Source organism: Coffea eugenioides, chromosome 2, assembly GCF_003713205.1.
Source record: "Coffea eugenioides isolate CCC68of chromosome 2, Ceug_1.0, whole genome shotgun sequence".
Lineage (NCBI taxonomy): Eukaryota > Viridiplantae > Streptophyta > Magnoliopsida > Gentianales > Rubiaceae > Coffea > Coffea eugenioides.
This window is the reverse complement of record NC_040036.1, coordinates 8,452,308-8,475,525: the sequence shown is the minus strand read 5'-3', so window position 1 is coordinate 8,475,525 and position 23,218 is coordinate 8,452,308. Positions and strand designations below refer to the sequence as shown.

Genomic DNA, 23,218 nt, shown 5'->3' with positions numbered 1-23,218 from the left:
TAAAAAAGTCCAGCCAGTTGGCTCGGGCAACCTCCACATGGTCCAACTCAAAATGTCCATCCACACCAGTTTCATCCACCCGTGCAACGGTGTGTCTCATAAACGTTGGAAGTTGTGGTGATTGTAACTCGCTTCAGGGTCTGATAAACAATGCATTCCGCATAAAAGAGAAAATGATCAAATCAGCAAAAATGGAAAAGTCGACTTTAGGGCAACTCCGACATCATTTATGACATGGACTGGATCACATTAGAGCATCTCCAACGGAGGATAATAAGGAGTGCAATGTCTGATAAAATATGGATTCATTACACGGCCATCCATTGTGACCGTGTAATACCCTATTACACGCATCATGATGCGTGTAATGGGTGGACCACTCATTATAAAATTTGGCAGTATGACAAAATTTTGCCCAGCAAACTTGAAGGTTTCAACGTTCATTTTTTGCAACGGTGCACTAAATTTACAACGTTCATTTTGTTATTATTTGTATTTTATTTGATTTAAATTATGTAATATTATGTTATGGATTTCAACTAATTACATAAAGAATTATTAAGTATGGATTATTATGATATTTTATTTTTGAGAGATAGAAAAAGATATATTGTTCAAACTTAGAAATTAATAATACTATTTTTAGAAAATAAAAAATTCTTAATAAAAGTTAATACTTTATTTTTTAAAAATAACAAAATTATTTTTAAAAATTACGTTATTTATTTATGGGTTATGAGTTATGCATTGTTAAAATAAATATTTGATTGAATTGTGGACCCATGCTATTACACCTTGTGGAGTGTAATCCATTGTGAGTGAAAGTGTAATAAAAGAGGAGAAAGTGAAATACTGACGTGTCATGTAGATTACACTTGTAAACCATTGTGGATGCCCTTAGGGACACCCTGCGATGGAATGAATTCCATCCTACAAAGAATAGAAAGTATACTGTAATCACAACGAATATGTATAAAAAGCAAGTGTATCATATAATTAAACACCAGTCACAATCATTAGTTTCAAATCAGAAAACAAGCAAGCAAAAGACATTTTGAAATAAAAAAAAAAAATGCAAGAGCACGAAGTAGATCTTACTCAATAACTAAGATAAATTGCCAGGGGAGTTGCACGGTAACTCATTACGAGACGTCACTTTGCAAAAATTGCCCTTTCGTGTTGAGAACATCATATACTTGTTTATACGGCAAACCACTTTTTGGCATAATTGTTTTCACATTAACTAATGGTTGTACTTTTTCACCCTAAAAACGGTAAAAGATATAGGTCAAAACATTTTATCCAAGCTGTATCTAAATGTACAAACATGTTCTCTCCAAAATTTCCCCAACCAAGGGTAAAACTGTACACCACGTGACATAGATGCACCTAATTAACCCACAGCAAAAACAGCACTGTAAATGCTTGGAAAAGCGAAAACACACGGGCGAGCACCCGGGGCAGTTATTTAACAGATGAATTGCATGTATCAAATAGTACGAAGAAATCCACGAACTTCCACCAGAAAACTCTGTAGATTTTTTCTGAACTTTTGGTAATTTCTGCGGTCAAGTGTGGAAGACAGGTTGTTCGCGCTTGTAAGGAATTGAAAAGCATTTGCCAACCTTGACCTAAATGCCGGGTTCCCCTGACTTTCAATTAACTCGTTAGCCAATCTCTGCAAAATTGAAAATCCATCCATGTTTGAAGAACGTTGTCCAAAAAAAAAAAAAAAAAAAAATTCCAATTCTGAAGAGGGAAAAAAATAATAATTAGAAAAGTATTTAAGAGCAAAGCATGTACTGCATATTTAGTATTCGTTCCATTAGGTAGAAAAACTACTGATACAAATGCATGGCACATTGTAATATTCAGACTCATAGACATATGCATATCATTTCCATCAGGTGTCGATCTCCAAAATCAGTTAAAAGAGATTTTCAGCGATGTAACATCAACACCCAAAGGAGGCTTCTCCACTCATAAAGTTGGGAGAAAAATAATTCAGCTATTTGATCGCATTGAACAGCAAAAATCGAGAAAATTAGATATACATTTAGAACTCTCCCAAGACAACATTCTCTTTGTCGAAAAGTCTCACATTATGGTGCCAGAGCAGCATAAACTTTAATGCTTCATACACTATATTAGGTCGTAAGTCGAGCAATTTGATCATAAAACCACTATAAGTAGGTCGTGCATTGATTGTGCCAAGAACAAAATTAGGTAAAAATGAAAGACACAACAAAAAATTTTATGGGGATGTGGGATGCATTACTAAGAATTCAATTAACTTCTTGAAAGCAAGCCACACCACTCATAAGGTTTCTAAACCATGGCATTAGAGGGGAGGTCAGGGCACTAGGAAACCCTATTTGCTTCTAGATAAAGCAACTAAAGCTAAAACTATTCAGCCCTTTTGAAACCTCAGAATGATTGGAAACCCAGGAGTTTAGTTTGCATTGTTAAGATATCATGCCTTCCCAAAAAATGATATTATTAGTCAGTATGCCATAGCATGATTTTAAAGGTTCTGTGTGATACCTGGTAGATACTTTGTTCACACAGGATCAGCGGCAGAAGAGCATCTGCAGCAGCACTGACAAGATCGTTGCTGGAGAGGAAAGGTAATTAAGATCACATGTTCAAATTCAACATTAACTGTAAGGGATTGGGAGCAGCATACTCAAAAAATAGATATGTAATTTCCTTTACTATAATAGTTGTTGTCCATGATGTTCAGCCAAACTTTTAACTGGGTCAAAAGTTTTTCTTACAGCTTACCTGTAATCCCCAAAAACGAGAAATTGCAGCAATGAGTGGAGGAACCGTCCAAGAATTCCTTCTTGACTATTTCCAGCAAGGTCCTCATAACCTGATGCATATGAGCCTAACCCAGATTTACCAGCTCCAGTTTCCTTGTAATGATAGGATGAAAGTGCCTTCAGAGCTCTTAGACACAAATCAACTACTTCTGAGTCCTATGTACATCAAGATGTCAAAAAAACTGAGTAACATTGTGAAAAAATCAAGAAAAAGAGCAAAGAGAATGACCAAATTTTAAAAATCCAAGTTCCATAAGCTTGATCTTTCAGTGTAAGTCTAGTAAAACTTCACGTAGACCTTGGTTGGGCAAGCTGTTGTGACACAGTTTGCAGTAAATTTAAGAGTAGAATCTATAGTAACAATAAATTCACCTGATGATGAAGACCAAAATCAAGAGTTCCAACAATATGTATAAAGGCTTCATTGTTCAATTGCATGACCATTTCAGGATAAACCTCCAACAAGTGTGACAGAAGAGAGAAATACTGCCCAAACAGAAATGTTGTGTTAATTACCCAACTATTAGACTATATTACTTCTTAAATGACAAAGAGGGCTTACATCATGACAAAGCTTGGGATATTTCAACAGTTCCAGGGTAATCAGAGGGGTAACTATGTGAAGACCCATATAGACTACCTGTAAAAGAAGTATGTTCACAGAACAGTACAACCAAAACATAACTGTATAACCAAAATCTTTCTCGAGATAAAACAAAAACAAGCTTTTCCAGGTAGAACAAGGGACACATATCTGTACCTTAGAAATGCTTGTACCATGAGACTCGACGGGTTCTGATGAGAAATCAACCTGCAAAGACATGTTTATGGACAATTGTTTCTTATGATATAAGACATCCAGAAGTGATATGAGATGTTCAAAAAATTCCAATAGTTTTGAGTGAAACAAAAAAGAGAGATTCTCAAATGTTAGAATAGCTGATTGCTATATTAAAAAATAAGTTAAAAAAAAAGAATCAAAAAAAGGAGCAGCTACCATGTCCTTAGTACAAAGACTTGCTAGTAGTTGTAGAAGGGCTCGCAAATCCTTGTATTTCTCAGTATCTTCTTCACTCCTTAAGCTGCTTGAAACACTAACTGAAATCTGAAGAGTAAATAACAGATCAATATAGAAGAAGAGAAGAGAGGCAAGTTCCAATCTGATCAGACAACTCTAAGCAAAGCGAAAGAACCTAAGTTTAAAAAATCTCTAAGAAATTATATCAGACTTTTGCTAAAGAGAATTCTCACATCAAATTACTCCAACGAGAGCTAAGAGGCAAACTCACTGGCCAGCTTATGTTGCTGACTATTTTATCAGGGATAAAATGCCTTCATAACTTTTTAAGTGCTTAATTTCCAGCTTTGATAACAAATGCACGTGGTTGATATTCATGCTTAGAATGTCATGCCGGAGTTAAATGATTAAAAAAAGAGAGAGAGAGAGAGAGAACGTGTTCAACCATCTGCACTACAGATATTTGGCATACTTATACACTAGTTTGGATAGGTTCCGTATCATATTCAAACAATGGCCATTCTGCTGCCCCCGACCCCCAAAACCCAACAACCCACCCCAACCACGCACACACAAAAAAAAAAAACCAACTTGCAGCATTGACATTTCATTTTGAACTTTCAAGCAGAAACCATCCTCTCAAATACTTTATTTGTTTCCGATCTGCATATTTGTTATTAACTGTTCAAGAGTTCACATTCCAAACTCCAGCACTAAAACACAGAAATTTCATCTTTAATTTATTAATGCCTCAAGATCAGCTTTCATGTAAGAAAAAATGGTGATCGTAAGTACCTTGCCAATATTGTGAGAAGAATAACTCTGGAGCAAGCGCATAGAGAAATCAATAACAGCTGCAGTTTCATGTGCCTCTAGGTAGATAATTTGGCCATCCACCCAATCCACAACAAATTTGAGTAGAAGATAGACAACTACAGACTAAGAAAAAAAATCAGCAATTGTAATTTCAGTCACCCTAGGCTGAAACCTAACTAAAAAGTTAAATACTTTTTAAGTTATGCAAAGCAGTCAAAAAAAGACCAGGGAATCAATTTGCATATTACAGAGCCTCTTCTTGGTTGCTTAAGATTAGCAAATTATGGCTTGAGCTAAAAGCTGTAAGGTGCTGTTGTTGGCTTTCAGACTTCTATTTCAGCTTTTTATAAACTGCAAATAGCTGATCCTGAAGTGTTTTATGAAAAAGCTATAGGGATTTCAGAATCACAATAACAAAAGCATCTGTTTTTGTCAATTACTTTCAAATAATCAGCTGAAGAAAAGGTAGAGAAAGGAAAACTGACACTTCATTGAATTATTTCAGCAAACTAACCTCTGCAAACAAAAAGCAACCATGAGTCTAATAAGCTTTAGTTTCAATCGTCAAAAGCCCATAAAAAACCAATAATTTGAGTTTGGAACCTTAACATCTTCTATCTTTATTATCTCTAAGATTACCAGTGGCTTTGCATCCTTATTTTTCAGTAGTCAAACCCCTTTCTATAATTATTACCTGAAAGATCGCCAATTGCACAATGATCTCCAGAGTAAATATTTATTAGAATGAAAACAATGGGCAAATGCAATGCAGGAGGCTTTCACCACTTGCATAATTGGGAAAGTTATCAATGTACACAATCTAACATCTCCAAGAAGGAAGACTGTCTACCACTAACAAACCTATAGCCTTCCCTGTAAAAATGGGATAACGCAACTTTCATAAAAAAAGGCTTGTCATTTGAAATTCAGCATGGTGCATGAACTGAAAAAATTAGTACCTCATGTTTGTAAATATCAAGAAAAATCAAGATTGGGTTCATCACAGAGAAACCCATCTCATAAATGGCCTTCTGAATACGAGGTTCGGAAGCACTGGCAACCCCACGAAGCCGCTCCAACAAACAACTCACCTGTGGGATGTCAAACAACCATCAAAAGCTTTTTCAAGAGTATGAATAGCAAAAGAAGAGGAGTTGTTCATACCAGCAAAATAATATCTGGCTGTTGGGCAACCTTTTTCAGATCATCTTTTACTGAGAGTTGCAGTAGATAAGTTGTCATGTGGCTTGCTACATTTCTTATAAATCTGTTAAAAATTGTGATTTAAGAATGAAGTTGAATGGAAAACCTCAAAAAAAGTATGCATATATGTATAGAAACTCACTGGTTTGACTCCTCAGAATTTCTCATTCCAGACGCTGAGAGAGCAAGGGTTTGAGCCAGTGAACGCTGAAATAAAAAATGAAGCATCTGGGTTGGTTAAGGGGAAGTGGTCATTTCTTGGGAAAGAAATAATTGGGAAAATGAAACTTTTGCATGACAATTTACAAGGTGAATAAAACTATAGAGCATACAGGGAAAGGAAAATATAGTTTTCAGTATCAGCTTGCTATTTAATAGATCCTCATGCAAATATGTCAAAATATGGAAAGTAAATCAATTTTCTTGGCTTCTTTCCATTTTCTGCTAACAAGCAACAAAGGGAGATATTAACTTCCCCTCCCACTTCCATTTGACATGCTTTTGTAGAATAAATCAGGAAATGCACCATTTTTCCAGAGTTTATTACCTGATGAACAGGATTCAGCGATAACAGAATTCTCTCATTAGTAAAAGCATTTGCTAAATTGCGCCAGGAATCCTGTAGAGTAAATAAACAGACACTCATTGATGAGAATTCCTAAGTACATAATCTTGTAAAACATTTACAAGGGATGACTAAGCAAATAAGCTTTTAGTGATTTACGACTACCAGGAAAACTTTCTGTTCGCATAATCATGCTTCTGTGCTAATTACTAGAGGAACTCCTGAGCTAATTATTCAAGCAAATAACCAATCTGGAGAAGCAAATACGAGGCTAAAAAGGGCAGAGACTTATTTTTTGTACTTGCATTAAGGATTCACACACACGCTCTCTCTCTCCCCCCTCTCACTCTCCCTCTCCTACTCTTGGGGTAAGTCAGGCCCTTATTGCTTCTGATGCCTAGCAGCACTTATCTTCTCCTTTTCCTTAACTGGCTCCTGCCTTACAAGGTTATATATCATTCTTTCTCTGTTGAAATTATATATAGTCTTAACTAATATATCAGCAATATTATGTTCGTTATTTATACAGTGTAGATTTTATAATCACATCTTGATTATTGCAACACTTCATGATTTAAATAGAAAAGTTCTACAGGAAAATTCTTATGAAAACATAGTAGAAAACTTGTTTATACTTGAACACCTAGAAAAAGTCCCCCTCTTCAATGATCTAACTAATGTGCTGTCCCCCATAGATAAAGAAACCAAAGATGAAAGGGACAAAAAATTTGCTGGTGTCAAGGGGCTAGGTTCCGTTGAAATGGTAAATTTCTTGTTTTCACACCCTACCTCCGACCCTTCTGAATCCTTTCCTGGTCCAGAAAACAAAGGAAAGCAAGGAACATAAAAAGATGCTGCACTGAACAAAGCAACACAGATATGCACAAACAAATGCAGACACCCAATCTGCATGTAGGTGCATGCATGTGCTGTTTTGTGTCAGAGAGAGAGAATCTTGAAGCATAAACAGCTAATACCTTACCAAATTAAGAAGGTGTACACGAACATTTTTTCGTCGAGCAAGTCCGTGAAGCAACTGGTTACAGGTAAGTTCCTGAAAAAAAAAAAAAGGATTTTGCAGAGCCCCCACATTTTTGCTCAAAACCAAAAGAAGTTAATGAAAGCACCAACTATAACAAAGGATAAACCCTTGTGGCAATTACTCAGGAATGTAAAATCTGAGGCTACTATGGTCTCACATTTGGCATCAAGAATCGAGACATAAGCACAAATCATCAATACAGTCTAGCAGACAGACACCATCTCCCTACAAACATTTGCATGGCGAACAAAACTTATGCTTCCCGAAAAAAGTCTGTAGTCCAAGTCCTTATGGTTTTCATGAATAGTTGAGCTAAAGCCACGTTCAAATATGTTGAGATGAAGATAAAGAAATGAGAGATACTTTGAGAAAGAAGAGACTTAATAGGCTGATTTTTGAAGAATGCGGTAAAGCTAGGCTGTGCAAAACTGGGCTGAAGCATATAACTTTCCATTGTTCTGGTTGGTCAATACTCAAACAAACAAATTGAATTTGGGTGGACTTTTGTAAAAAGAAAATGGTAAAACAATTATGCAGTCTTACATTTTTGCCCGAATTTTGATTATCACAGAAATCATTCTCATTGCACCATGTAGTTACTTAGTATATTATTGTTCGATACTACATATTTCCTAAGATGATCACTCAAACATAGCAAAAAGACGAATGCTTTCTCAAAATATAGCCTTGTTGCCAACACTGATTACATAAAAGGCTGAACTGGTCAGAAGACCACTCAGATAACTAATATAAGAGCTGAATTGGGTGATTTTGCGGCAGTTTAAGAACTTTGTTGATTGCAAAAAGACTGCTCGAGGCATGTCATATTAAAAAAGTTTTTCCAAGGACAAGTTACTGCTTTCATAGAAGAAAGGTGCTCTGGCCACCTCAGAGAGAGAGATAGAGAGAGAGAGGGGAAGACGAATAAGAAAGAAAAAGCATTTAGATTTGATAGATGTCTTCAACCCTGGTGAATCAAATCTCATCTGGCTAGCCCATACTAGGATACTAAATTGTGGTGTGACTTGGCAGATATAAATTTTCATTATTACCTAATTCAGAACTTAACTATGCCTGGAGTATGATTATTCTACCCATATTTTGAAGTGAGAATCATAAGTTTTCTTATCTACAAACTTGAAAATAAGTGTTAAGATTGAAGGTTTCCATGTCTCCCATCATCCTTTCCTGGGAAGCCATTTCAGCCATTACCCAATGGGTCTTCCCCCGCGCCTCTTGGAGATGGTCTTTGCATTTCAAATTTGTTACATTAGATAAATTTGTCTTTTGGTTGGATAGAAAAGAATAGAGAGACGGGAGATATGTAGAACTAAAATTACTTTGATGGAATGGCCTATTAGGAAAAGGTATATATGGTGCAAGAAGCCCAATAACTTAAACAAAGAGATTCCTTGTCCATTGCTCCTTGTCATACGCATAAATAAATTAGGATACCAAACAGTCAACTTCAAGTTCCAGAGCAAGCAATGGTTAAACCAGATTTCAACATAAAAGTTTTAGCAAGCTTTTTCAGTTTGCTCGGGCACAAAAGCAGGTATGGCATCAGAAAATGCGAACAGGAGGCAGAAAACAAAATTTCCCCACATCTTCTACACTGTATTCTCAAAAGAACGCTATGATATCTACAATTCATGAAAAAGAGACTAATGCTTCCCTTAATTGGAACCTTTCATGATTTGTTGCCCCCCATTGGCCTACTATAAGAAACTTGCCATTTCTGTAAAGTCTTGATCAAATAGACCTTTGCTCAAGCTAGGGCAACAAGAAGCTAGATTTAATTGCAAAGATTAGCCAAAAAATGATTTTGTAGAAGACATAAAAGACTGACCTTCGAAACTATCACAGAAAGCGCAATTTTATTAATAGTAGGATTCAATCAACAAACACCGAGTTGGTGGTTGTACATCACTTCTAACAGTAACCATGAAGTATGAAAAAAAGTACTAAGATCTGCAAATCCCAATAACATCTAAACTAAAGTATTCAACAGTAAACCTCCAAAACCAGTTTCAAAATTTCATACCTGTAAATTCTTTTCTCCAGGATAAGAGACAAGTGTGACATTTGCAATGCGAACAATCACATCAAGAAGAAATTTTCCCTGATCATTGTCTCCAAAAACACTAAACAACATTTTCTTGGACAGTTCTGACTCAGGTTGTCTTTCCTTGAAATTATCAATGGTGAGGTTATTTCCTTTACTTTCTTCATGAGGCATCAAATAAGTACAGGACCATCTTGCCAGGAACCAAATGACTGCCTAATAGAGAAGCAGCACAAACATTAAACCATCAAGGTCCAAGCAAATCATGGTGGAGATCATGGAGAAAATGAATACGTAAAATGACAAAGAATCATAATTCCCCATTTAATTGTGAGCACATGGCATGATTGTACACAAATGAACAGAAGAGGGAGAACAAGATCGTAACAGGCTGCGAGGGTGGGAAAGAGACCCTACTCAATGAGCAAAGGCTTCAAAGGAGCAAAGCATGCACCAAAAGGTTTAAGGCAGTTTTGGTACCAAAGAAGTAAAGGTTAGAAACAGAACAAGAAAAAAACATAATATGAAATATCAGGTATTTTCTACTCTTCTTTACTGTGGACAAGAATACTTTCTATTTTGTTTTTTGGTGGGGTGAGAGAGGAGAAAAGAAGGGGGGGGGGGGCCTGTAAGGTGCCATGGAATAAGTGATTTGAACAGAATGTCAAATTTTGAAAACTAGGACAATACCTCCATAAGCCGAGGACTGAAGAATGATGTTCTCATCTCTGCATCTAAACTTTGTTCCAAGAACCTTATAATCGATCTGAACAAATTTAAAACAAAGAAAAATTGAAATTGCAAGTGAATTCAATCATCCCAGATGGGTGGAAAGACATTAAAAAAAACTCGGAACAAAATAAAGGTGGCTGTTTATCATTCTCGTTCACTGGGTCTATCATATAGGTTACAGACAAAGACTTTCAGTTCAAGGCAATGACTGTTCATGACATCACAATCCTGTCACATTTGTCAAAATGAATGAGGTTTCTTAGTTGCTTTCTTCTCCACTATACTGAACAAGTAAAATGATATGTCAACTTCTGATTCACAAGTCACTCTGGTAAAGAATTTGTGAAATTCATAGATTACTAAAAAGAGACAACTGTTATGGGTTAGATGTAAGTTCAAACTAAGAGAACAAATGACATTACCCAGAAAGTACAACAACTGGATGATTTTCTGATTCCACCACATCCATAAATTGGGTTTGTATAGCCATTGGAACCTGAAATAGCGCATATCTTTAGACAGAATTAAAACCAGCAGTATCATTGACAGTGCAGAGATGATAACGGGTGATCTCTTGTAATTACACATCTACAAATTGTAAATTAGCCGTCAATCTGAAGCTAGTAATTAGGCGGTGCAGGTCACCAGATTGGCAGTTAAAATGATTCTCAACCAGCTAACATAAAAGCAGAGTACCAGTTGAGCCATAAAGCGCACATAGATTAGGAGATGTCAAAGAACATAAAGTCACGGATTCTTGAGGTGATCACAGGGGAATAACTATCATCTGATTAAAGTATACTATCTTTTTGTCAAAAGGACCTCCGAGTAACAAATATAATTGCCACAAAGTCAATTATACCAACCAGACAACAGAACAAACAACCAGGAAAGGAGTTTCTTACCAATGGTGTTTCACCCTGCCATTCATCAGCCAGAACATGCCCGGTTATCAGTAAAAGTGAGTAAAGCTCTTCCAATATCTGAGTTGGATCACAAATGCCTCTGCCCTAAAGTGGAATTGAACATGAGAGAAGGCACAAACACGATGTACACTGAATCACAAAAATGGATTATAAAGCCAAAGCTTGGCAGAACTACAAAGACACCAGGCTTCAGGAGTTTACAGGTGCAAACATACGTCTCTATTCATGTTCTACAGCATTTTACAGGACAAGAATTATTTTGGTACTGATACAATATTTAGCTCAAAAAAGTAAGCAGGCATTCTTCGCTGCTGGCTATAATGTTAAAAGGCTTGTAAGACAAAAAACTCTAATCTGGAGAGGAAAGTTCTCTCTCCATTGCTAAAAACAAAAAATCCAGAGTGGAGGAATCAGTCTAGAAACAGCAACAAGACTTCTGCTAAATCCCTCATCCATACAAAGGGACAGGAACTGAAAAATGGCAATGAAGTTTTCTACAAGGTCCAGTACCAAGAAGAAATGCTTTGTGATTTTTGGCTTTCACAATTCCTGTGTGATAAGTCATATGACGAAAGCACCTACCCAATTCATCTACCCTCAAATGGTCAAGCTTTGTGAAAAACAATATAATCCACATAAGGCAAAAACATGTCTTTTGAATCAAGGCATTTCCAGAAGCTCCACAAACAGAAGTCTTTTCACAAAATATACCAATCTAGCATTGAGACCCTCATACCCAGTTAGTCATGGAAACCATTTAACTTCTACTAAAAGAAAGTAGGTTAGAATAAAAAGACATAAAAAAGTTGTTTGATCCAACCCAAAAAAAGGGCTGAACCCCAGATCTTTTGTTAGTAGGATGCTCATGATTCAGACAGGAAGATATTGTATGACAAACAGCTGAATTGTAATTCTCTGCGTCATGGATAGATCACAATACTAAAAATAGTCAACACCTGATGAAGCCTTGCAAAACGCTCAGAAAAAAGTCTCACTAGCAAAGGAAGTGTTGCATCTAGAGCTGCTCGAGCAACAAGAGCGTAGGAGCTTAGTCTTTCATCCATAGCTACCCAAAAAAAAAAAAAGTAAGGCATAATAAGATACTGGTGCCAAAAATAAGCTGCCTTAATTAAGGCAAAGATTTAGCTTTCTGCAATCATGAGGTAGCTTCCATACCAGTAATGGAAGCCTGAAAGTAATCGGCATCATTGTCATCACTGAAGGCAGATGCAGAGGCAGCTACATAGGTCACAGAATAGAAATCAACAACTAATCCACGATCAATATGATAAAGGAGTAACCGTTAATGTGAAAAATGAATTTATCAAAATGATCCAGATAACAAGAAATACCCTTTAACTCAGACTCTACAATCAAGGCAAAAAGATTGGCAGCGGCACTGATCCCTTCTGACGGAAGCAAAGCATCACGACTAGTACTATCCAATAGCTGTTCATGAGTCAAAACAGAATTTTAGATCACTAGGGAGAAAACTACAATACATGATACACACCATTATTAGAGAGTAAATACATTAATGCTTTCATTTTGAAGCCAAACTAACGTTAATACTTCAAAAGACATATAAATCACTGACATAAATGAACTTTGTGGACTTTAGTTAAATTAACCACTTTTTCAGAGAAGTCAAATGCTGTCAAAGATAAGTCAAATTCACTTTTATAAACAGATAAATCCAACAAATTCACAAAATACTTAAATTAACCTCATTTAACAGCAAGTGTTATACACTATATCAATATTACACCCCTCAATCGATTATACAGCACATCACTTCCTGCCAGAAATGAAAAGCAACCAGCTTCACCAGCTTCACTAGTAAAATCATTTCATGAGCCAACACCACCTTTGGCAACTGAGAGTGCCCTTGTGTATTGCAGCACAACCATTTATTATTCAAGCAATCACAATCCACTCCCCATGCAAAAAACCAGAACCAAGATGCAACTAACTACATAGTGCAAAATGCATGCACGCTCTGGTTAGGCTGCTGAGGACACAAACACAATCGACGGGAACCTGTGTCTATGGCATCGACCTCCTTTCACAATGGAGTAGTGTTCTCTCTTCTTGCATTTTGTCTAAATAAAATCCAATGTTCATACTGCAGCCTTATATGGATCTAACATAGACTTGTGAAAAGAGGCAGAACTAGTCCCAGAGAATCATAACTCCAACAATGGGAAAAATAGAAAAAGTTCATTTCCCCTAGCACACCTGCATATTTAAATTTCAAAAGGCTCTCTGCTTTTAGTCATTCCCTTTGCCAAAATCCCAGATTCTTCACCAGTGAAACTCCACATTCAGTTGAAGCTTGTTACTCTGAACTATGGCTGTTGTCGAATCAAGCCACGCAATACTTGATGTATGATAAAATTCATTAAGGGTGGAATTTGAGCTCAAGTTTAATGTGATATTTAGAAAAGATGACAAACTCCTAAAGTCAATTTTCTAAATAACCCACATTAATAACAACGATAAACAAACTACTTCAATCTGCAAAAGAAAAATGAATCTGAAAAAGAAAAATGCACACACAAAAAATTCCCATAAGACTCTAAAAATGAAAAAGGTTGTTCAAGCCCTGGGCCAAAACCTTTCAAAGGAAATATCTTATTGCTCAATTCAAGTTCAGAAAAAACAGAAACTAAACTTTGATCCGAATTTAAGCTTTTAGTAAACTCAACAGCTGAATTAAAATTAAACCTTGTCTGAATTTGATTTCAATCAATCTAATCAAAATCCAGCATATTTTCAGTGCCATTCTTGTCTAAAAGCCATATAACTTTTTCTCATAAATTTGCCATAACTTGAAATGTAAGTTTACAAGAGACGAAAACCTGCTTTTTAGAACCATTTCATGAAGACTTTTAACATACACTTGATTCCTAAAGAAAACTAATTGACCATCTCACTCACCCTACAATTTAGTCCCAAACTCCCCATTTAATAAGAATCCTCCAAGCTCATCTCCCAGTCACCACTAATGAAATAATAAGCGGGTAACAGATACTTCAAGCAGGTTAGTGGCCACAAAATCTTAATAGAAATGTTAAACCAGTAAAAAGCATATACCATCAGAATAGTTGTCCAGGTATCTAGCAAGACATCACGTGCGACCCAACTCCATGTTTCTTCTTCAGTGTGATTTTCCATAATGTCTTTAACGACCTCACTCATCAAAGCATACAGAAGATGAAGAGTTCCATAAGGCCTGGGAATCAATGAAACAATGACAATAACCATAAACATCGAAATGCAGGAAGGGCTTGATCTTAACCGCTTCAAATCAGTTGATTATAGCTTACTTTAGAGCTAAAAGCTATTTTCAGGTGTTCTCGACTTTCTTATGCATTTAGCTTTGGTAAACCTGTAAAAAAGCCTTTTTATAAGCGCCCTTGGGGTTCTTTTTGAGAATAAAAGCTCTAGAGGTTCTTTTTGAGAATAAGCGCCCTTGAGGTTCTTTTTGAGAATGGCTAGAATGGCTTTTGGCTTGATCAACATGTAAAAGAAGAACATGCTTTGATTTTTTTTTTTTAAACCTAAAAAATTAGCAGCTTTTGAAACCAAGCCCCAAAACATCGTTAAGTTAAAGTAAATGTTCACAATTCCAAAGGGTAATATCTGGGCTCATGGTTAAGTATCAGAATCTCACCTTATAGGTTTTAAGAGTTGGTCAAACATCAGTGGAGAAGTTACAGCTGCCATAGATAGAAGTGCGCGACATCCATCAAGCAACTCACTGGAAAAAAACCAAACAAATCGATGGACTAAATCAACAGAAAAATGGAAAGGTATGAACAGAAGATAGATAATAGCACTTATTTAACCTGTCACTTTTTCCATTTTGAATGGATTTTGCAACCGCATCAGGAGGGTCTATCCATTCTACAACCCCAGAGAGCAGTTGGAGCAAGTGCTGACCTTGCATGTGCCCATTATCTGAGTTTTGGAATTGATTAGATCTCTGATAATGGACATTAAAATTGACATCTCATACAAAAGCGACCCTAATAAAACAAGAAGCAGCAAGAAGCTTTTCACAGCCACAGCAGAGGTTGTTTGATGAATGACAGAACAGGATGTAACCAGATGAAACCTATTAATCATCAACTATACTAGATCATAGGAATTCACTAGGGTACAAAATCTTTACATAATGCTTAGCTTCAAAGCAAATAATAGAAACATCAAATCGACAGGGAAGACAAATTACTGTTTGGAGGAATATAGTTCTGGTTCCACTTTAGAAACTTTTCTTCAGATGATCAGATCACCTTCCTAAAACCAGTCGATTCAAAGGGTGCCAAGTAATGGATACAATTCCAAGCAAAGAACCAGCATTCCCACCAAACAAAGGAAAAAAATCACTTTAGAAATATACTGGACCACCAAACACTCTGTTCATCAGACACCAGGTTATAAAAAAATTTTGACCATTACGACAGAAATTTTACCTTTTAACATAAATATGAAGGTGCCTGCGCCTATGCACAAGATGTCAAAACATCTCTGAAAGGAAAGTCTACTATTTGATCTACACAGCAGATCTCAGGACACGGCTATCCATAAGATCCATCATTCTGGGCATTGGCTCGCAATAAAAGCACACCATATGCCAAAAGCAGACAAGTCCAGATAGGAGTACTTCAAATATGATGAGGTATTATATACACTTCAGTAATGTGAGCTTGCTTCTCATTAATAGGTGAAAAAGAAAACTATGAGAATTCTACAAGTTCTTTCCTTTTTCCACCGTAACAGTTTGTAAAATGTTGCAACAAGCCTTTGGACTATATTCTCTAGTCAATATTATTTAGCTTCTAAGAAAAACCGGATATGCCAGGTACTAAATTAAATGCAGTAAACACATTCCGTAATTTCCTCCTATCACTCTACCTCTCCTATTACCAGAACAGAAAGAATAGAGAACATGCAGCAACAAGTCGAACAACAAAATTAACCATAAAGTATAAGTAACTTGTTTGAATTGGTCCAGCAGATAATTCTCTAAGAATTCTTGCTGAATCTCATCAAATAGAGCTCCAGTCCTCAGTCGAAATGCTTTTCTTTGATCGCTACTAGTCGGATATCCACTGACCCTAGTATTGATGTTAGGAACTCAAGCACTGTAAACGGGGTAACTAGTCTTGCTTGTAAATACAGTTTTTTCCAACCGGATAATCTTGTGACAGAAGCCCCAGGTTTAGAAGGGACATGAAACAGGAACGAGCTCCCTCTCATGTAAGGTGAAGGCCTAAATCATAATTTTCACATGAAACTTCACTACTTATTTATCCAAAAAGGTAAACACTAAACTTGCTCCACCGCATCTCTTAACTATCAGAATGCAAGAAATTAAACCCTCGAGGAAATAACTATACTAGACCTACAAATGAGCACAACCATCCAGACACTTTTACTGAAACAAAACCTTTATACTAGTTTGTGGCCCAAGACTTCGGAAGTACATTATACAGAACAGTGCAATTTACTTTTCAATGCCCTTTTTATCCCACAAATACGCATGGATACTTAGCATTAGAATTGAGGAGAAGTATCAAACCATTGAGAACGAGTTTTGAAAGCATGATAACGGCAATGGACTTAAATTAAACCAAAACAATATTCTCAGACAAGTTAATAAACTTGTCCATAGACATGAATAATGAAGTTAACTAGGAAGGCAGTGTGTGACGATGAAGATGAGTACAAAAAAAAAAGCAGCCAGATAGATGTGTAACAGATATCATAGAAAAAAAATTAAACAAAAAGGACTAGTACCAGCTGGAAATATGTTGCCTGTCAAGGAGCAGAATTGTACTATGAGTTTCCTAGCTGAAACAGCAAGAGGACAATCGAGCCAATAACCTTTACATGAGAATTTCTGACGCAAAGCACCATATAGTCTCAAAAGCCATCCAACATGACCACTTGTTATGAGCACATCACACCAAGATGGACCAGGCTACAAGCAGCACATAAGGAGAAACAAAGACAAAATCAACCGGCGAATGAGTAGCAAGAAACATATTCTAGAGTAGCTGTATGTTGAAATGAAAAATATGTGATAAATCATGATAATGAAAGGTTATTGGAAGGAGTATACAAGAAAAACAAGGCAAAAAAAAAAAGAAAACAAGAAAAGATACATGTTGTCTCCCACTAGGTACAATGTCAATAAACCCCTAATAAAAAAGTAGTTAAATGTAGGAGGTAAAAATGACCACAAACAAAACCATTTTTCCATATTCTCAATTGAATTCTTTTGAGTATTAGTTACTTAAGACTAATAGCAACCACATTTGAAAAGAGTTTATCTTCATACCTGCACTAAATTACATTCAGTTTTTCTGGCAGAATAGCTGTCATTCTTGACTCCTAACACGCCCATGCCTCTCCTGCCAATCTCAACTGTACTTTTGCTGCACCGGAAATCCCAGTTCAAGATTTGAAGCATAAGACGGAGTGCTGCAGAACACACCTTTGCTTCAGGTATGGCAGAGTCAGATGCAATTATTCTATTTGTGACACTTGAAGCAGCATTTTGAGCCCAGCCATATAAGCTCTGTAGGGTCAAAGGGGAAAAAATAATGAACATGTATACTAAATCAAATGAAAAAAGATCTTTCTAAAGCCTATGCTACAAAAAAAATAAAATAAGGGCTCGAATGGAGTAAAAGAACCTATGCAATCAGAAGACCTTCAAATAATCCAGCTCCAAAGATGTTTGACACTGATCGTGAAACTCTTTGGGAAGGCCCATAGCAGTTGAGGTAGAGGGTGAAAACTCAGAAACCTTCACAAAGGTCGAAATAAACTTATTAACAAGATTGAGCAAAGACACATTGAACAATAAAGAAGTAGACTAGCACACCCGTTTTGTTTGGATCAATACACAAAATTTTAGAATCCGTCATCATAAACACAGTAACATTAACTCCAATGAACAAACATAAACTAGAATAACTAGTACCAAGGATTCCAGAAAAATTATTCCAGCAAACTGCATATCAAGACCATGGCTTCCAGCAACAGCCTGATTGACCTGTAGTATATAAACTGGAAAATCAACTATAGCAAAAAAAAAAAAAGGAAGAAACAAAACATGTATGAACAAATATGAAAACACCAAATAAAATCAGTCCACAGATCTCATGAAGTTGGCAAACAGAGAGCAGAATGAATCACAGTTAATGTACAAAACATCCATGTTTGCTAACCTTTCAAGAACATCTATTCCAAACAAAAATTACTGATAGATGGATGTACTACTCAGTAGTTGTGGGTGCCAAAAGATTGCCAACTTCCCTTAAACAGAAACTCATCATTATTAGGTCTAACATGTAACACCATTTTCCATTACTTGTTTCTCAAAAGTAATTATTCAACATGCACCTTTCCAAGTTTAATGAACTCATATATAAACCAAAAATACATCCTCACAATTGCTTACAGTAGGTCCAAACTTTATTAGCATGTTTCAAAATCTTAAAAACTAAAGCAATAACAGCCAACAAGTGAAAAACACTATATTGCCCATTATGCATTAACAAGCAGTTATTATTTTTTTCTCAAGAATAGACCTATTCAGAATTGAACAATTAATGATCAAGAGCATAACTTGATGATTAAGCAGATTTACTAAACAAAGAAACAAAAAAAAAATGAAGATCAAAACTAAGAAGCATGATTGTGCTGAACTCATTTAGCCCAGATTAACAGTGAACTTTATGCTTGGAAAATGCCCAAGGGTAAACATAGTAGCTTAAAAGTAACTAAAATTAGGTTGATAAAAACTCTTGAGATACTACCTGAGAAAAAAAAGTTCCCTTGTCAGCAGCTGTGAATTCTAGCCTACAAAAAGAAGATAAAAGCATAAACAGTTGAGAGACTTGAATGCTACTTACAATTAAGAAAGTTACTCTATCAATAGTACTTCTATCATTCATGTCCCAGCGTAAATGCTCTAGTTGGTATGAACACTTTTTTTTCACTTGATAAGGAATAAAATATCCCATATCAAGTAATGAATTTATGGAACATATATAGAAAGATTAACAGAATTTTCAAGCAACCTGCACAGACAAAATTTGTCACACATTAACAGAATTTTCAACCCACTTGGCTATGTTTAGTTCCTGAGAAATGATTTCTAATCATCATTTCAAGTGTCAATTTGTCACATATTTCCATCCTGTTAAACTTTCACATCCGAATTATATCATTTGATGCATTACCAGCCAAGATCCCTAAACTTTTAACAAACTCTAATCAAATAATAGGGAGGTCCCCCAGGGACAATCACAGCTCCTCAATTATTTAATATGCACATCTAGAAAACCTTCTAATGGTTTGAATTTCAACTAATGAGAAAACTTACCAACCCCTCTTCAACAATTGTGCAGCCACAGAGGCAACTTTTGCTTGGACATAGCCTTCAGCTGAACTGGCATGTTGCATTACAAAGCACAGACAAAAGCTGCAATAGATATAAAACATGTAATGAGAGAACTCAAACTAAAGAGACATATTAATGGAAGAATAGCAGGAAACAGATATTGCAAATCTCTCAATGACAACTACAACTAAGCATCAAACCATCACAGACAATAGAAAGTACAATGACCAGCAAGGATTAGCCAAATATGAAAACTAAGCCACGTAAAGCACCCTAAAGAGTACATTTCCAAAATAGGGGAGAAAAATTACAGGTGCAACTTGTGCCTGGTTAGCAGAGGAACGACGAAAAGGCTTGAGTGAGTGTAAGCAGGCACACAAAAAGGAATGCAACAATCACCGATGCTGAACTGACAAGACTATCATTCTATTCTGGTTTTCTAGCCTCGCTCTCCCTCCACTCTCCTGGTTATTCTTTTTGTTTAGGGGGAATGTTAATAAAATGATTCCAATATTGAGCAAATTATGCCACTGTCTACTTAACCTTTATTAGTTTTACCTTATCAGTCCTTTCTTATCATCAGTTGATAGGAAACCCCATTCTCTGATAGCTGCATCCCGAATCGCTCCAGCTGCCTGAAACCTTGCATTTGGCATCTGAGAATTTTCTGTAAAGCTTCTTGGTTAGTTAACTAAATGTACTCAACATTGCAAATGGAAGTGGTGTTAAGAAAGTAAAGATTACAAATACCATAACATGACTGCTACAAACCCTCCATTGCAGATTCAAGTAAAGTCAGGCATACCAAGATCATACTCAGGGAAGTAAATATAGAAACAGTAAGACACTAAATTGGAGTTAACACAGGAATTACCACTAGCATTTTTCAACAAGTGACCATCAGTACTATCCTGCAACTAGCAAATGCATAAAAGGATACGGAGGCATCATATAATGACTTTGTTTCAAAGTACCAAAACCTTTCTGGATAAGTTATTCTCTGAATCAACATATCCATGAATATCTCAATGACAGGTTGTACAAAATCATGATGCTAGACTTGCCTAATTGACCAATAATCAGCCAGATAACGTACCATTGACTTTAGATGACGGGTTTAAGCGACAAATCTTCTAAAGTTATAAATCATTCAATATTTTAAAATGACTTCTGAAAAATCATCACATAGGTCATTTCCATAATGTTTCAATATGATCTTCAAGTCCAGTATTTATTCAGTTTACAAAAGACACTCTCTGAAGTTTAATACTCAGGCATTAGCTTTTTAGACTATAATTGTCCACGTTGCAGACACCTTATGACCAAAATTTCATTACCATAGGAAGCTAGCAGTAATTATGCATAAACTCCAAAACTTACCGAGGATAAATTGGCATGCCTGATATGGTTGAGGAGATTGGCTTAATGACAAAATAGTTGCCTCAGCTGCCGATGGATTGACATGCATCTGGGGACAATAGACAAATTTGGGCAAACATAAATTTCCATAAAAATTCACAGGACTGTTTTACAATAGGTAATTTGGAAATAGGTAAGATGCTCAGAAAAATGTAATTCAAAATTTCTTTTGTCGATTTGAAAAAGGAGCATCTTGCAACTGCCTACGAATTCTTATCAAATGGATACTCTAAATTAGGGGTATATATTGCTACTTTACCAAAAAAACACCTCATCTATACATGGACATGTCGTATCTCCCATAGAGTCCCCAGAATGCCCCCCAATTTTTGTGACAGTTTCATATAGCAAACACAGGAGGGTATCAACATCCCCACCTGTACAAATTATAAATAGTATGAACCTATCACAACCAGCTCCATAAATGAAGATGCCAACAATTTGAGGGCTGCATACTAAATATCCCTTTGAAAAATTCAAGCTCCTAGAGTAATAAGGTGAAGCCAAGATTTAAAAAAGCAAACATGTCTTGCACTACTTCAAAGGGGGAGAGGTGGGAAATATGGGGCAAGATCAGCCTTCACCCGACTCCTCGGCATTTAGGTCATCAAAATGACTATCCTATTTAATCTTATCAAACTAAGCAATCTACACCTCTCAAATCCAAATCAAACACATAAACAGACCAGTATTTTTGTGTTCCAAGTATCTAACAGCAATGACCTTATAAAGGCACAAAGGTTGCCTCTTGTTAAAGGGTCTTAAATACGGAAACAACTTAGAAGTGCACCAATTTAAACCACCCCACCCCATTCCTTCAAAGTGCTGGCCTCCACTCTCCAGATGCAGGAACTAAGGGAACAATTACACTAGAATAATTACAATACACGGATTGAAAGGAGCACATTGAAGGCCAACAAGAAGCCAGAAAGCAGATTGAGGCCTATTTTCCTTGTGTTCTGATTTTTCTGAAGCTGGCAACACTGACTTCAAAAAAGTTGATTGAAAAAACTTAATAGCATCTCTGTATTTCGAAATTTGAAAAGCTTAAAGCTGCTTTTAATAATACCTCCAAGGCGTATTCCCCATAATCAACTTTTTTATGTCTAATATAAGTTCAATGTGCAAATTATTTAAAAAAAAAAAAAAGAAACAAAAAAAAGGTCATCAGAGTCATTTTAGAGCTTTTAGCTTTGAAAAGCTATAACGAAGTATTGTAAGACAAACAGCAACAAGGCCCTAAACTGACCTGTTAAAATACGTCTAACCAGAATTACTTAATTGTTGAGGACTCAGATTCCTATGATGGAAGTTTTAATTCCTTAGCCCGGAGTTATTGTATAGGTTCTGAAATGTACTACATTTCTAGGCCAGCCAGGACTGAATGGCCATTCTTGAGATCTACTCTTCTTCAATCACATTGAAAAACTCAAAATCCCCACTAAAACAGCTTTCTATCATTTCCAAAACGGATGTAAAAATGTATAATATCCACCAATCCAACCACCACCCGACTGAAGTTTGAGATTTTCATCCTATTAACAACTTAAACTGACAAGCATAATAACATTCCTTTAGCCCAAAAATACGATTAAGATCATGATAAGCCTACTGATTACTTTACCTATGACATGTTCAAATCCTCGTACACTTTAGTACAAGGTATATACTCTAACCTGCTACAAGGTAGACTCTTTTTTCCACTTCCGTGTATATCGCAGAACATAAAAGGGGGCTTTATAAATAACACTAGTCTATTATTAGTTTCACTAACAAAGGAGAAATCAAAGGGAGACGGAAATGGTATTCTACCTGTATGGAACTGCAGGCGAGCTCGATAGTACGCATGGTGGCTTGCAGATGAGCCAAATCGGGCGGTGCAGTATTCTGGTAGCTTTGATTCATCTCCACTTACTGGATCAAAAATCGACACACAACCATTACTTTTTACTGTGTGCTTGTGTGTGTGTGTTGCGGAGACGACGAATCGAACAAAGCATTAAGTGATAAAAATCATAGCGCACCTGTAAATTTAGAGAGAAGATGAAAACCGCCAAAACCGAGGGACAGGGGACACCGCCAGCCTGTTTGCACAAGGGCAAAATGACGAGAAACAGAACCCCAGTAGCACAGCTAGTTTATATAGTTTACACTATACCCTTCCCAGCGGCTTTGCCCCGAAAGA

The 23,218-nt window shown here is 36.3% G+C and overlaps 1 protein-coding gene across 3 annotated transcripts; it reads right to left on the bottom strand.

Moving 5' to 3' along the window:
- Positions 1–1,142: 1,142 nt before the first annotated feature.
- Positions 1,143–23,122, bottom strand: LOC113763992 (exportin-4). Of its 3 annotated transcripts, XM_027308007.1 has the most exons (33): positions 23,058–23,122; positions 22,846–22,947; positions 20,995–21,082; positions 20,173–20,281; positions 19,597–19,695; positions 19,028–19,070; positions 18,190–18,261; positions 17,917–18,012; positions 17,542–17,781; positions 16,998–17,181; positions 15,044–15,155; positions 14,869–14,955; positions 14,289–14,427; positions 12,545–12,641; positions 12,369–12,431; positions 12,149–12,258; positions 11,172–11,276; positions 10,689–10,762; positions 10,225–10,300; positions 9,514–9,750; positions 7,410–7,481; positions 6,410–6,481; positions 6,005–6,069; positions 5,824–5,926; positions 5,619–5,750; positions 4,639–4,782; positions 3,823–3,930; positions 3,586–3,636; positions 3,388–3,465; positions 3,198–3,311; positions 2,785–2,981; positions 2,545–2,614; positions 1,143–1,678 (listed from the first exon to the last, which is right to left on the bottom strand). In XM_027308007.1, exons 2-33 carry the CDS (start codon positions 22,936–22,938, stop codon positions 1,490–1,492), a joined length of 3,519 nt encoding a protein of 1,172 aa, XP_027163808.1. In that variant the 5' UTR covers positions 22,939–22,947; positions 23,058–23,122; the 3' UTR covers positions 1,143–1,489. The 3 variants fall into 3 exon arrangements, 2 of the variants coding, with proteins under 2 accessions (XP_027163808.1, XP_027163809.1); XR_003467432.1 differs by lacking the exons at positions 1,143–1,678; positions 2,545–2,614; positions 2,785–2,981; ... (5 more) ...; positions 5,619–5,750; positions 5,824–5,926 and having other exon boundaries at positions 7,405–7,481; XM_027308008.1 differs by lacking the exons at positions 1,143–1,678; positions 2,545–2,614; positions 2,785–2,981; ... (19 more) ...; positions 15,044–15,155; positions 16,998–17,181 and having other exon boundaries at positions 17,716–17,781; positions 17,900–18,012.
- Positions 23,123–23,218: the final 96 nt, after the last annotated feature.

Coding starts and splice junctions, on each gene's coding strand:
- LOC113763992 (XM_027308007.1), bottom strand. CDS start 22,938: ATGAATCAAAGCTACCAGAATACTGCACCGCCCGATTTGGCTCATCTG. Junction 12,432..12,544: donor TGTAGAGTCTGAGTTAAAGG/GTATTTCTTGTT, acceptor TGACCTATGTAG/CTGCCTCTGCATCTGCCTTC. Junction 2,982..3,197: donor ATTTTGGTCTTCATCATCAG/GTGAATTTATTG, acceptor TGATGTACATAG/GACTCAGAAGTAGTTGATTT.